At 41.9% G+C, this 12,357-nt stretch overlaps 1 protein-coding gene across 8 annotated transcripts in view; it reads right to left on the bottom strand.

Moving 5' to 3' along the window:
- The window catches only part of gria4b (glutamate receptor, ionotropic, AMPA 4b), a 90,558-nt gene that overhangs the window by 10,769 nt on the left and 67,432 nt on the right, over positions 1-12,357 (bottom strand). For 3 of the 8 annotated variants that reach the window (XR_014090785.1, XM_081615207.1, XM_081615205.1), the window contains exons 12-14: positions 5,772-5,970; positions 4,302-4,549; positions 962-1,076 (exon numbers count right to left, since the gene is read on the bottom strand). Coding sequence is in view for 6 of the 8 variants with exons in the window: in XM_081615207.1 (XP_081471333.1) it covers positions 962-1,076; positions 4,302-4,549; positions 5,772-5,970 (562 nt within the window). In the remaining 2 variants the exon portion in view is untranslated. The other 5 variants (XM_081615208.1, XM_081615206.1, XR_014090786.1 and 2 more) reach the window with 4 other exon arrangements.

The raw sequence follows: 12,357 nt of genomic DNA, 5'->3' as shown, positions 1-12,357 counted from the left end.
GTTATAAATATCTATGCCTAATTTTCTACTAAATATACAACTTTATATCCAATGTATGCACGTTATGGAAACAAACCATCTCTACTTAATGCATTTCTTCATATGTTGTTGATAAATTCAGGTATGATGAGTATAACAGAACGAAGCTAACATGGTTAGCATGTGGTAAAAAGCAGTTTGTGTCACTGAAGAAGCGGGAGGCCCCATCTGCTGTGCGTGGTGCTCATGCCTCGTGTTGGTCATGCTGTGTCCGCCATCTTAAGCTTCTACCTGCATGTCTGTCATTGGCTGCACTGCCAGCAGGACAAAAAGAGTGCAAAGACACACAGAGAGGAGGGGGGGCACCCAGGCTGGTGGGACTGACCTTACTTCCAGAGTCCTTGGGTCCACACTCCCCTTTATCGTACCACCATTTGTTTTTCAGTTTGTCTAAGACTCCTGCTTCACTCAGTTTCAATACGGCAAGGTTTACGGGCGTTCTTCAAATCACGGGGGGCAGGGAAGGGCGGGGTGGGGAAATAACATAAATAACATCATAGGACATGTTATTTTATGTTATTCAGTCAGAAGAAGCCCAACAAGAGCAGCTCAGTACTCTTCACAAAGTGACGTAGCCAGTGAGGGCCCCACGGACGCTACATGTCTCTTTGCTCTCTGCTCATGTGACCCCAGGTTGGTTCGGGAAAGGGGGCGGAGCCAACAGACATATACAGGTGGGGCCCCGGCTGCGTCGCTTTTCTGGAACAGGCGCATACTGCCGGGACATTTCTGAGCTCAACGGCTAGCGCTGCTGGACCAGAACTACCGGCTCCGTTCTGCGTCAAGAACAGCGAGTATTTCTGCTTCAACAGCACTCCTCTTCCTCATGGGGTCAATGGTGGGTCGACCCGGCAGATGCTCCTGTTCCCAACAAACATTTCTCTCCTACCCACATCAACGTCAGAGCGACATCGCGGCTAACCTTCTCGCCACCGCCTCCGCTGCCACACTCTCCTTTGTCGTACCACCACTTGTTTTTCAATTTGTCCAACAGGCCCTGCTCATTGAGCTTTAACACGGCCAGGTTAACGGCACTTCTTGAAAAACGATAAAGCATATTTGGTGAGAGGGGTGAGTATGCTGTCCAATTTGGGAGGGGAGGAAGAAGAAAGGGGGAGAGGGAGGAGAAGTCAGAGAGGGACAAGGGTGGAAAAAAGTTAATCCCAGTTAAAAGACCTGAAAGCTCCCTGAGCCAAACCTCTGCTGTCAGAGCAGCAGGTACTGCTGATGTACTGCTCAACAAGATTTTAGAATAAATAGGAACAAAAAGTAATTCCATGCTTTAACAATAAAATGAATTAGAAATATTTTATTTCAGCACATTATTCCTCGATTTTATAAATCAATGCCTTCATTTAAAGAAATATGCATACATACATTTATTTAATTAAAGTATTTCTTTTCTTTTTTTTTATTATTACATGTTGAATTACATTGTGGCCTTTAAGACAAAAGTCTTCAGATACTGTCTCGTTTTAATCAGTAAAGCAATAGTTTAACAGGTTTTATAAAGCTTTTTAATGTCTATATTTTTCATTTTAAAACAGTACATACTTAATGGTTTAAAACTTTTGCACATATATGCTTCACCTTTAAAAAACAGCTAAAACTGCTCAATAAAACAAGTGAACATTGCTGCCACCTAGTGGATTGGATGCAAAGCTGCACCAACATTCACATTTCAGAACAGAAATGTGAAAGTTCACTTTCAAAAGTTTTAGTTTTTCATACCTGGATAAAAGGTCAGCGTATTGTGATTATGTTTACCCTGCATTTACATTACAAATACTCAAATGGATTCAATTTGCGGACCAGCTTAGCGTAGCCGCCAGGAGGAAAACGGAGAGCAGTAATTCAGCTGACGTAAACTGCTTGTTTCACATCAGTTTAAAAGGCTGATTAATAGATACAAGTAAACAGAAATACAAAAAATAACATATCAATTTAAGTATGTTGTAGTTATATTTTTCCCCATTAACATTTTTATTTCTATTACTTAAGAAAAAGTTTTCTCCAGTTCAGTTTTTGTAAATTCTTAACAAAAAAATAATTTAACAATCTTGGGATCGTCTCCAAGGTCCAGAGGTTTGTCTCCTGGTGCGTTCAGATCCTTTTCATTTCTTTGCATCATTGACAAAATGAAACATTGGTAATGACAGTAGATTGCAGACAGAAAGCAGCATGATGCCGAGTCAGAGGAGCGGTGTGAGCGTCCAGCCTGCTGCTGCTGATGGTTTCCCGGCGGGCAGAGCAGGAAGTGACAGGGTGACTCTGCCACCTCCACGGGAAGCAGCCTGGAGGAGAGGACCACCAGCATCTGTCACTGACTGCGTCTAGTCAAAGCAGGAACTCCAACCACAGCAGTGGCGCACAGCCTCACAGATCCTTCACTACAGTTTACAGCAGTTTACTACAGTTTTCTTCAGCTTACTGTAGTTTACTACAGCTTAATGCAGTTTACTACAATGTAGTTACTACTGTTTACTGTGGTTTACTACAGCTTACTGCAATTTAATGAAGTTTACTATAATATAGTTTACTACAGTTTACTGTGGTTAACTAGTTTACTGTGGTTTACTACAGCTTACTAGTTTACTACAGCTTACTACAGTTTACTGCCGTTTCCTATAGCTTACTGTAGTTTACTACAATGTAGTTTACTACTGTTTACTGTGGTTTACTACAGTTTACTGTGGTTTACTACAGCTTACTGTAGTTTACTGCAATTTACTACAGCTTACTGCAATTTACTGCAGTTTACTAGAGCTTACTACAGTTTACGACAGCTTACTGTAGTTTACTACAGCTTAATGCAGTTAACTATAATATAGTTTACTACTGTTTACTGTGCTTTACTACAGTTTACTACAGTTTACTGTAGTTTACTACAGCTTACTGTAGTTTACTACAATGTAGTTTACTGTTTACTGTGGTTTACTACAGTTTACTACAATTTACTACAGTTTACTATAGTTTACTACAGCTTACTGCAGTTTACTACAGCTTACTGCAGTTTACTACAGCTTACTGTAGTTTACTACAGTTTACTATAGTTTACTACAGCTTACTGCAGTTTACTACAGCTTACTGTAGTTTACTACAGCTTACTGTAGTTTACTACAGTTTACTGTAGTTTACTACAGCTTACTGCAGTTTACTACAGCTTACTGCAGTTTACTACAGCTTACTGCAGTTTACTACAGCTTACTGTAGTTTACTACAGTTTACTATAGTTTACTACAGCTTACTGCAGTTTACTACAGCTTACTGTAGTTTACTACAGCTTACTGCAGTTTACTACAGCTTACTGTAGTTTACTACAGCTTACTGTAGTTTACTACAGTTTACTACAGCTTACTGCAGTTTACTACAGCTTACTGTAGTTTACTGCCGTTTACTACAGCTTACTGTAGTTTACTACAGTTTACTACAGCTTACTGCAGTTTACTACAGCTTACTGTAGTTTACTGTAGTTTACTACAGCTTACTGTAGTTTACTACAATGTAGTTTACTGTTTACTGTGGTTTACTACAGTTTACTACAATTTACTACAGTTTACTATAGTTTACTACAGCTTACTGCAGTTTACTACAGCTTACTGCAGTTTACTACAGCTTAATGCAGTTTACTACAATATAGTTTACTACAGTTTACTGTGGTTTACTGCAGTTTACTACAATATATGTTACTATAGTCCGGAGCTCAGAAAGAAACTAAATAGAAATACAAGACTGAGGGATCGATGGATGATTTAAGAAACTGATGAATTGCTGATTGGATGAAAAGTTGGATGGACGACGCGTTGGATGACTAGTTGAATGGATGGACAGACAGATGGATGGTTGATTTAACTACATTCATCCAACTAAGTTATTAGTTGGATGAAAAAGTCCAAAGGAGAGCATCTGGACCTCCTGGTATCCTGGTGAACAGGTGCTATTCTCTAACCAAAGAAGGTAATGTGGGGCGGTTTAAGACTTTTACACAGGTCCACATCCCAGATCAGTGGAGTCTGATGGAGGCAGAGCTGGACCTTCACACGGCTCCTCAGAAGAAACACAAATCCTTTAGCTTCATGCAGCTCAGCCACAGAGACTTACCTGGACTGCACACCTGGAAGAGACACAACAATAGACAAGCCCCGCCCCCTTCCCGCATAATCACGCATGCAGCAACCCCCCCACCACAGAAAGGCGGCACGCCAGGGAAGGTGGAATACCATAACAACACGTCGGCCATATTGTTACACTATTCCACCCACCTTAACTGTGAACCCTTGGGCGTGGCGACGCCGTAACCCTTGGAGTCCAGGTTCCCGCCCACTTTCATGGTGTCGCAGGGCTTCCTCTGCTCCGTGTACTCGTTCATGGTGGACTCCAGCAGGAAGGCGTACTTCCCCTTCGACTTGCGGACCCGCGCTACGCCCTCCGCCGTGGTCTTGGTGAACACCGTGGGCTCGGCCGACTTCATGTAGCCCCACATCTTCTCGTAGACGGCGATCTTGGAGCGCTGCGGGGAGTCGGCAGGGTTCAGGAGAAACACACCTCCAGAAGTATTCACCCCCAGGGGTTCCAACACACACACACACCTCCAAAAGTATTCACTCCCAGGGGTTCCAACACACACACACACCCACACACACACACCTCCAGAAGTATTCACCCCCAGGGGTTTCAACACACACACACCTCCAGAAGTATTCACCCCCAGGGGATCCAACAGACCAACACAAAGCAGATGTATTCACTGCCTTCATTGATTTGATAAAATAAAAATCTCCATTGTCTTTTGGCCTCCATTTTGTAACTACATGGAATGTTCTGCTGTTGCCATGGGGACGGTACTGGAACATATGCACATGCGGAAAAGCACCAAACCAAAATGAAGAGATTCAGCCGGTCCAAACATTTGGACTCGTTTTGGTTTGGCGGGCAGACTGAGCAGAGCCCTGAGCTTCAGGACCAACTAAAAGAAAATATGTGGACTCTACAGATCAATGTGCGAGAGAAAGATACATGAACAAAATGGCTGCTGTAGACGAGCTACCTCTGATGTCATTTTCGCAGTTTTTCTCCCATTCACTTGGATTCCTAAAGTAGATTTTTGACCGGGCCAATCAGCGATCAGAAGGAAAAGTCGTAAACTATGACGTTGATTTTCTGCGATGTTTTAGAACTGAAGTCCGCCTGCAGTTTTAGCAATAGTAGTGGAGGAAGTGAACGTCTGTGTTTGCCACGCTTCCATGTACTGAATAGCATTAACAGCCACCTTGTTTGGCACGGCTCTTCTGTCTTATTATTAATTTATTTAAGTTTGAAACGCTAGCAGAAATGCTCTGCTTGTTGATGCCTCTCTTCCATCATGTCGCCTACCTTACAGTGCAGGCGACATGATTAGCCAACGCGGTGAGGAACTGTACATTTAAACAATTCTTCTCTAAATAACTACAAAGGCTGTCAGATGGCTAAAACAACAACAATAAATGGAAATTAAAACATTTCCATCCACAGAAGAGGCTGTCTGCAGAGAGGTGGCGCTCTCTCTGTGCCTGCCTGCCTGCCACACTTTTCAGATACTGTATCATTTCTTGGTGTTTGTGTTGGTCTGCCTTCCTTCTGGGTCGCAAAGAGACAAAGACTTCAAAGGCAAACAACAGAAAGTCAGTTGGCAGAAAATAGTCTTGATATGTTCTCCTACCTTTCCTGGGGGCTGACCTTTAACCCCTACTCACCCTGAAGAACTCCTTGGTGGAGCCTGAGTCCAGCGTGCCGTAGGCAATGTCGGTCTGCTTGGCCAGATCCTCTGCGCTCTCGATGGGCGAAACCATCCGCTCCACAGTGAGGAAGGCCGCCAGGTTGGCCGTGTAGGACGAGATGATAATGAGGGTGAAGAACCACCAGACTCCACCCACGATCCGGCCGGAGAGCGACCTGCAGGGAGCACCGCATAGGAAAACCAGAGGGCAAGACAGGAGAGAGACGAATCAGTCAGAACAGAGCGAGAATGAAGAAACAAGAATTTACAAAAAAACAAGCATAAAGTCTCTATAATAAAATAATATTTATTCTGAGGGATAATTAACAGATCGATTTTCAATCGGGTTCAACTCCAAAGAGTTCAGGATGTACAAACATGTCTTCACTGAGGATCTCTACAACTGTTTTGTACAGATCCGCAGCGCAACAGTTTTATACTGACGCCTGTTATCAGTGACTGAACACAAAACAGAGCAGAGCGAATTTCATCCTGTAGCAAACGCAAAGGAAACCTGTTCCCACGTGGCATAGGAAGGAGTTTCAGTGAGGAGGAAGAACAATAAAAATGTGGGAAAAAAAAAAAATATATATATATATATATCAATCTCAAAAATGTTTTAATGTTTTCAAATAAAAAATATAAATTAAAATAATTGATTCTGAAGCTCATTTTCTGATCGACTGCCAATCAAATTCATCAAGTTGCTTTACTGCTCATGCTAACTGTATGGCAAGGAATCAGAGCCTCTCTGCTACATGGTAACACCTGAAGCATGGCAGCTTAGCCACCGCCAGGGGGAGCTGTGTCTCTATGTTCAGCCCTCATCAGGGCATCAAACCCTCCATGTTCCCACTGATGGAGGCGATTCTGTTTCTGACCGGAGGAAGAGTGCTGCAGCTCCTCTTCCTCCTCTGGGGGGGCAGACGGATCAGAGCAGCGAGTGAGGAGAACGTCAAAGCAGAAACGCTGCCTGGAGGAGAACAAGCAGCAGGGGGCGCTCACAGAACACAGTTCAGGAAAACATCCCCCATTAAAGATCTGCTGCTGCGGTGGAGCATGTTGAGAACTTTAGCCTTGAAATGGACTTATTGATGTTTCAGCTCCAACCTGAATACAGATGAGTTTCTGCTCCGTCTGTTTCTGGGGATTCCAGTCAGTTTAGCAGAGAAATGTCAACAGAGAGGAAGGCGGTGCTGACAGGGTGCATTGTGGGAAAATAAGGTTAAAATCATTAGAATGTAAATGCAGCCAGAGAGAGAGGCAATACTTACAATCAGGGCTTAATGAACTTATTCAGACTTTAAAGCTGCAGGATGTAACTTTTGTTAAAATATTTGCTAAAACAGCTAATCAGAGCAAAGAGGCAGGTGTTATCGCTGTCAATCAACCTCATGTATGCACTGCTAAATGAGCTAAGAGAGAAACAACTTACAGTTACAGAAAAACAGCTTGTCCGACTTCATTGGCGGCTATGCTAACTACCTCCAACGTTGACTGCAGGCTGTGCTAGCTGCACCGTAGCAGAGAGCAAGGAGGAGGACATGAGCAGCCAACATGGAGCGTGATTGACAGCGCTAAGCCCTGCCCTCCTGGCTCTGATTGGTTGTTTCTAGTTGGAACAGGGAGGAGGCAGAGATCGATTTTTCACAGATTATTTCTCATAAACTGTCACATGGTAAATATGTAAAATATATATATATTTTTATAAAGTTACACTCTGCAGAAGAAGCTCGTTCACTGACAGTTGTTCCTCTCCACTGTCACCTCTCAGGATGTGGTTTTATTCTGCTGTAATCTGGATTAAACTGGGATGATTTCTCTGAATTGCATCTGAAGACTCATTGCTTGATGAATTGGTGACATAAACAGAAACTGAACTGATTTAATTAGAAAGAGGAGAGTCGTCATGTTTTCTGCCTCTACTGCTTTATTCAAACTGGACCAGAGGAGCAGAGTGTTTCCCATGATGCACTGCTGCGTGTTGGCTGGCTGGTAGCTCTGACTGTGATCCACAGTGACGCGCCGCTGCGTCCCAATGCGCCTGAAGTAAACAGTTGGTGGAATAAACCTCAGCGAGTTATTTCCAGGCTGCATCACTGCTTTGCTTTTTCGTTTAACTGAAACTTTGTTGATTCCAGATATTAATCTTCAAAAAATGGTGAAGAAATATTTTGAAATTAGACAATAGAAATACCTTAAAAATGAGTCTTTAGACATCCCTCATTTTTAAAATTTTACTTCCAAGCAGCCAAACTCTCTTTAGTCCTTTCAGACTGGTTGGATTTTCTTTGGACTTATGGACTTTTTGAGTCCACTAACTGATTATTAATGGTTTTAAACAGAAACAAAAAAGATTCAGTTTCTTCCTATTTTCAGCTGAATGTTTGAAAAGTACCTAAGATACAAATAAAATGGGATCTTTGTATTTTATCTGCATTTTCCAGACACCAAAAACATAGAATTATTGATTTTTTTAAAAGCCTGGACTGTTATTGGATGCATAAAGTATAAAAATGTACAAAATGTGAATTTTGCACATTAGATCTTCTTTAAACTATTTACTAAAAGGAGCAGAAAAAGTTGACATAACACTTTCAGTTTTTGTAATAAAAGGTTTGTCAGACATTTTACAAGCAGGTTCCCATATGTGGTTTCAGTGCAGAATGAAAGTCAGTTTTCATGAGGAAGCAGAAGAAAGCTCCATCTCTTTCTGATGCTGAGCTGAAACCTGAATGTCAGGATGTATGAGGCGAGTTTTCCCTGAGCGCTGGAAACAAGAAAACCCAGACAGGAGAGTATTAGATGAAATAAAGTGGAAACTAAACAGAAATTGGCTCCAGAGTTGCTGCACCGCAGCCCGCTGAGCCTCAGGGAGAACACAAAACTCAATATTGCCCAAAAAAAAAGAGACACTTTCAGCAATTAGTTGGTGGTTTTCCACCATTAGTGGAAGTTAAACTCGTTTGTATTCATTAAATAGGAGAGAAGCGCCGCTTTATACTCGGTTCCTCCACATTTTAAACGGCCAAATTCCAGATTTCACAGATATTTCTACCGCAGAGCTAAATGTTGACTTTGATGAAAGTATGACTTTGAAAAATGAATTCCAGAGCTAAATAGGACAAAATAAAAAAAAAAATAATAATAACGTTATTAATGGCCCTGGTGCTAAATTATGACTGTTGGTGATTAATAATGAACCCCAATCAAAGAAGAACAACCATAATCAATAAACCTCAGAAAAATTGTGATTGTCTGCTGCCGCCCCCTGCTGGTCAGGTGAACAACGACTCGATGCTCTGCTGGGATTCCTGAGATAGAAAACTGTTAAAATAATTATAAACTGAGCTGAATGCACTGATTGATAACTAGGATCAATTCAAATAAATGGATTGACTTTTATTTAAAAAGTGTCTCGAGACAAAGTGTTGAACTGAACTGGATTTAAATATTTGTATAAATTCTCCGTTTGGTGGATTTATTAGCTCAAAATAAACCAAAAATAAATAACAACAGAAAAATATTCACAATTGTTTTAATTTTTAAGTTAATTGGGGAATTACAGTTTTAAATATGGAAATTCAGAACTACCAGAAGAAAAAAAAAAAAACACTGGCAGTTTTGATGGCGGTAATGGAGTCAAACTGTGGAAAATTAATCATATGATCATATAATTACTGCTGGATATAACAACTATATTATGCCATTATTGTTGATGTTTCTGTTATTGATGCTCGTTTTGTTTTTGGTGAAATTTTATAAAATAATGATTGTTCCTCTACTGTAGATAAAATTAAATAGATACTATATTCATATGTTAACTAGTTATAATATTCATGGATTATACATGTCATAAATGTAAAATTATGTAAAAATATCAGGAGCAGGAGTATTGATAAGTTTATACACGCTCCCTTAATATGTGAAAAGTTTTGAAATTTTTTCTACACACTAAAATAATATTTTAAGGAAAATGCAGTTTGGGAATCTGACATGGCAAACTAGCTAGCTGACATGCTATTAGCTGGATCCAGCGGCACTAAGGGAAATCATGGATGTTAGCTTCTGCGTTAGCACTAGCCTGGTTTCCATGGAGCCTACTCATTCTTATTAAGGTATATTTGTGGTTTTAACTAATAAAATAGGAAGTTTTAAGCATTTTAGTGAGATTCTGACGTATTTTCTGGCAGTCTGGTGAACACAGGGGTCAGGAGTAATTAATGTTCTGAATTTTGAAACATTAAAGTTGTTGATGTTTCATCTGGATTTGAGCGATGTGTGTGAATATCTCCACACGTCGCTCTAATGTGACTGAAGAGCCACAAAGTGCTTTCTGAGAGCAAACATCCCAGCTTCAAAGCCCTGCTGGAACAATCAGCATATAGATTATACGGCAAATAAAATGCTTTTCTTCTTTCCATCTGCAGCCGTAAAAACGAATCATATGATGGGAAAATCAGACGGAGGAACTTCAGAGATCATAATCAGGATGAAAGCAAAACACATCTCCCCTCAGGATCATTAATACGCCATAATCTGCTTTATTATCAGTGACTGGTTAGCACAACAACCTAAAGGGTCTCCAGTTTTTATTTAATAAAAAGGTTCTGTCATTTGAACCTGTTGGCCTCTGTAATACAGTCTAAAGGTGTTTCCCCCTGATAGTCCAGTACATTAGGTTCGATTGGGACCAGAACTTCACCATTAGTTCCATCTCCAGCTGGTGTAGTTCTTTCTCTCTGTTCTGAGTCAAACCAACCAAACCCTTTGAGCATCCAGTTCCACTCCTCACCTGTAGGGGCACTGCACCAAGAACCACTGAAGGAAACAACACATAAACCTCTGAAGCCACTGAGCATTATGTCCTTCTTCACCAAATGGAAACAGAAATGGAGGCGTCAGATTTTAGCACTTGGAGGATTTCTCCATGATCCATTTCAGATGCTAACGCTAGGCTAACGCTAGCTTAGCATGTTTGTTTTGGTTGTATTTACCCAGAATGCCCTGCGTTCCTTTTGAAGCAGTCTCTGGTCTGCTTGGCATTCATATATGCATTCAAACCGAACCAGAGTTCACTTCAACCAAACCCAGACCGAGGCTTAGAGGACCAGAGTTAGATTCAGAACCGAACCGGACTTTTTTGACAAACGGACTGGAGTTAAAGCAGACTAAACATGGCTGGTGTGAATGTATTCTTAGAAAACATGTATTTTAACAGGAATGTGTAGATTTTTTTACGTAAAACCAGAATATATTTGCACCCAAACGTCAGCCATACATGTTTGTTTTTTATAGCCGCAGCATCGTTAGCACTGGGACCCGAATATCAAAACAGAAGCTCTAAATTGGAGCTCGTCTTTGAAGCTCCGGGCCAGCGGTGAACCCGGCCCAGTGCGAGCCTCCTGAGCAGCCCAGAATATGCGCTGTGAGTGCAGAGAGGCGCTGCTGACATGAGCAATAAGCCATGCGGCAGAGCAGCGCAGTGGCGGCGGATAACAAAAGCTAATTGGCATTGCACTGACGGCGCGGCGTGAACAGATAGAGCAGCTTCAAAGTCTTCCTCCTCTCTTCTTCTGGCCTGCGACTATCTGCAGCCGTCAGGAACGTTTGCTTCACAATCTGAGCTAATCGGCGCTAATCAGGAGCAAACGAGCGGCGGCATGGCTCAGCAGAAAGATGGTCGGTCCGCCGGAGGAAACCACCTGGAGCAGCGAGAAGCTCCTGATGCCGCCGCAGGAGGGAAAACTTCACCTCTATTCAGCTGGGATTTGTAGTCAATTAAAAGGACTTTGGTGTCACCGTTTCATCTGAGCTCTCTTCTTCTCCTGTAACCATTGGAGACCGGGATATTAATCACTGAATTAATTATTGCGGCCGCCCGGAGGGAGCGGAGGGGGGCAGTAACCCGCATTTAAAGGAGAGGAAGACTATTTCCAGCTCCGTTCGCCCTTCCTGTCAGAGAGGGAGAAATTAGTTAAAGATCTAGATTAGGAAGGAGATATTAATGTTCCTGAAGGGACAGAACCACAGACCGATCCGCAAAGAGCTGAGGGAACGTATTCACTCCCTCACTGATGCTCATTTCTTTACACTGTCCCGAGATTTTGCACAAATCTGTCTCTAATTAATCAGAACGTCAACAAGCCAAATACATTTTCTTTCAGCTGTTCTTTAAAAGCTCTGACTTTATATGAAACTCTGCCTTCAGGAACGACTTGTCCTGTTTAGGAGAGGAAAATCTCAAATCAGGACCAGCACTGACCAGTAGCTCCTACAGCAGCTCCACCAGGCATTTGCTAATTGCTGCTGGCTAGTCTGAAGGAGCAGAGTGGGGGTTCCCAAGCTTGGCAACTGGATTTTCGTCTAACATTTTAAGCTCTTAAGTAAAACACACTGTGTATGGAAAACACATAAACCTCCTCACAGATGTTTCTGAGTTCATTTGAAGGTTTTGGTAAAATCTCTCAGCAGCTGTAACTTGTTTTGTGATTGTTTTTGACCTCTGACCTCGTCCCTTCTGGTTTCAGGGTGAACTGGAAGCGAGGGAACGCTCCTGTTGA

The sequence above is a fragment of the Poecilia reticulata genome, chromosome 14 (assembly GCF_904066995.2).
Source record: "Poecilia reticulata chromosome 14, P_reticulata-male-v2, whole genome shotgun sequence".
Taxonomy (NCBI): domain Eukaryota; kingdom Metazoa; phylum Chordata; class Actinopteri; order Cyprinodontiformes; family Poeciliidae; genus Poecilia; species Poecilia reticulata.
The sequence above is the reverse complement of the archived record's forward strand: the minus strand, read 5'-3'. Positions and strand labels throughout refer to the sequence as shown.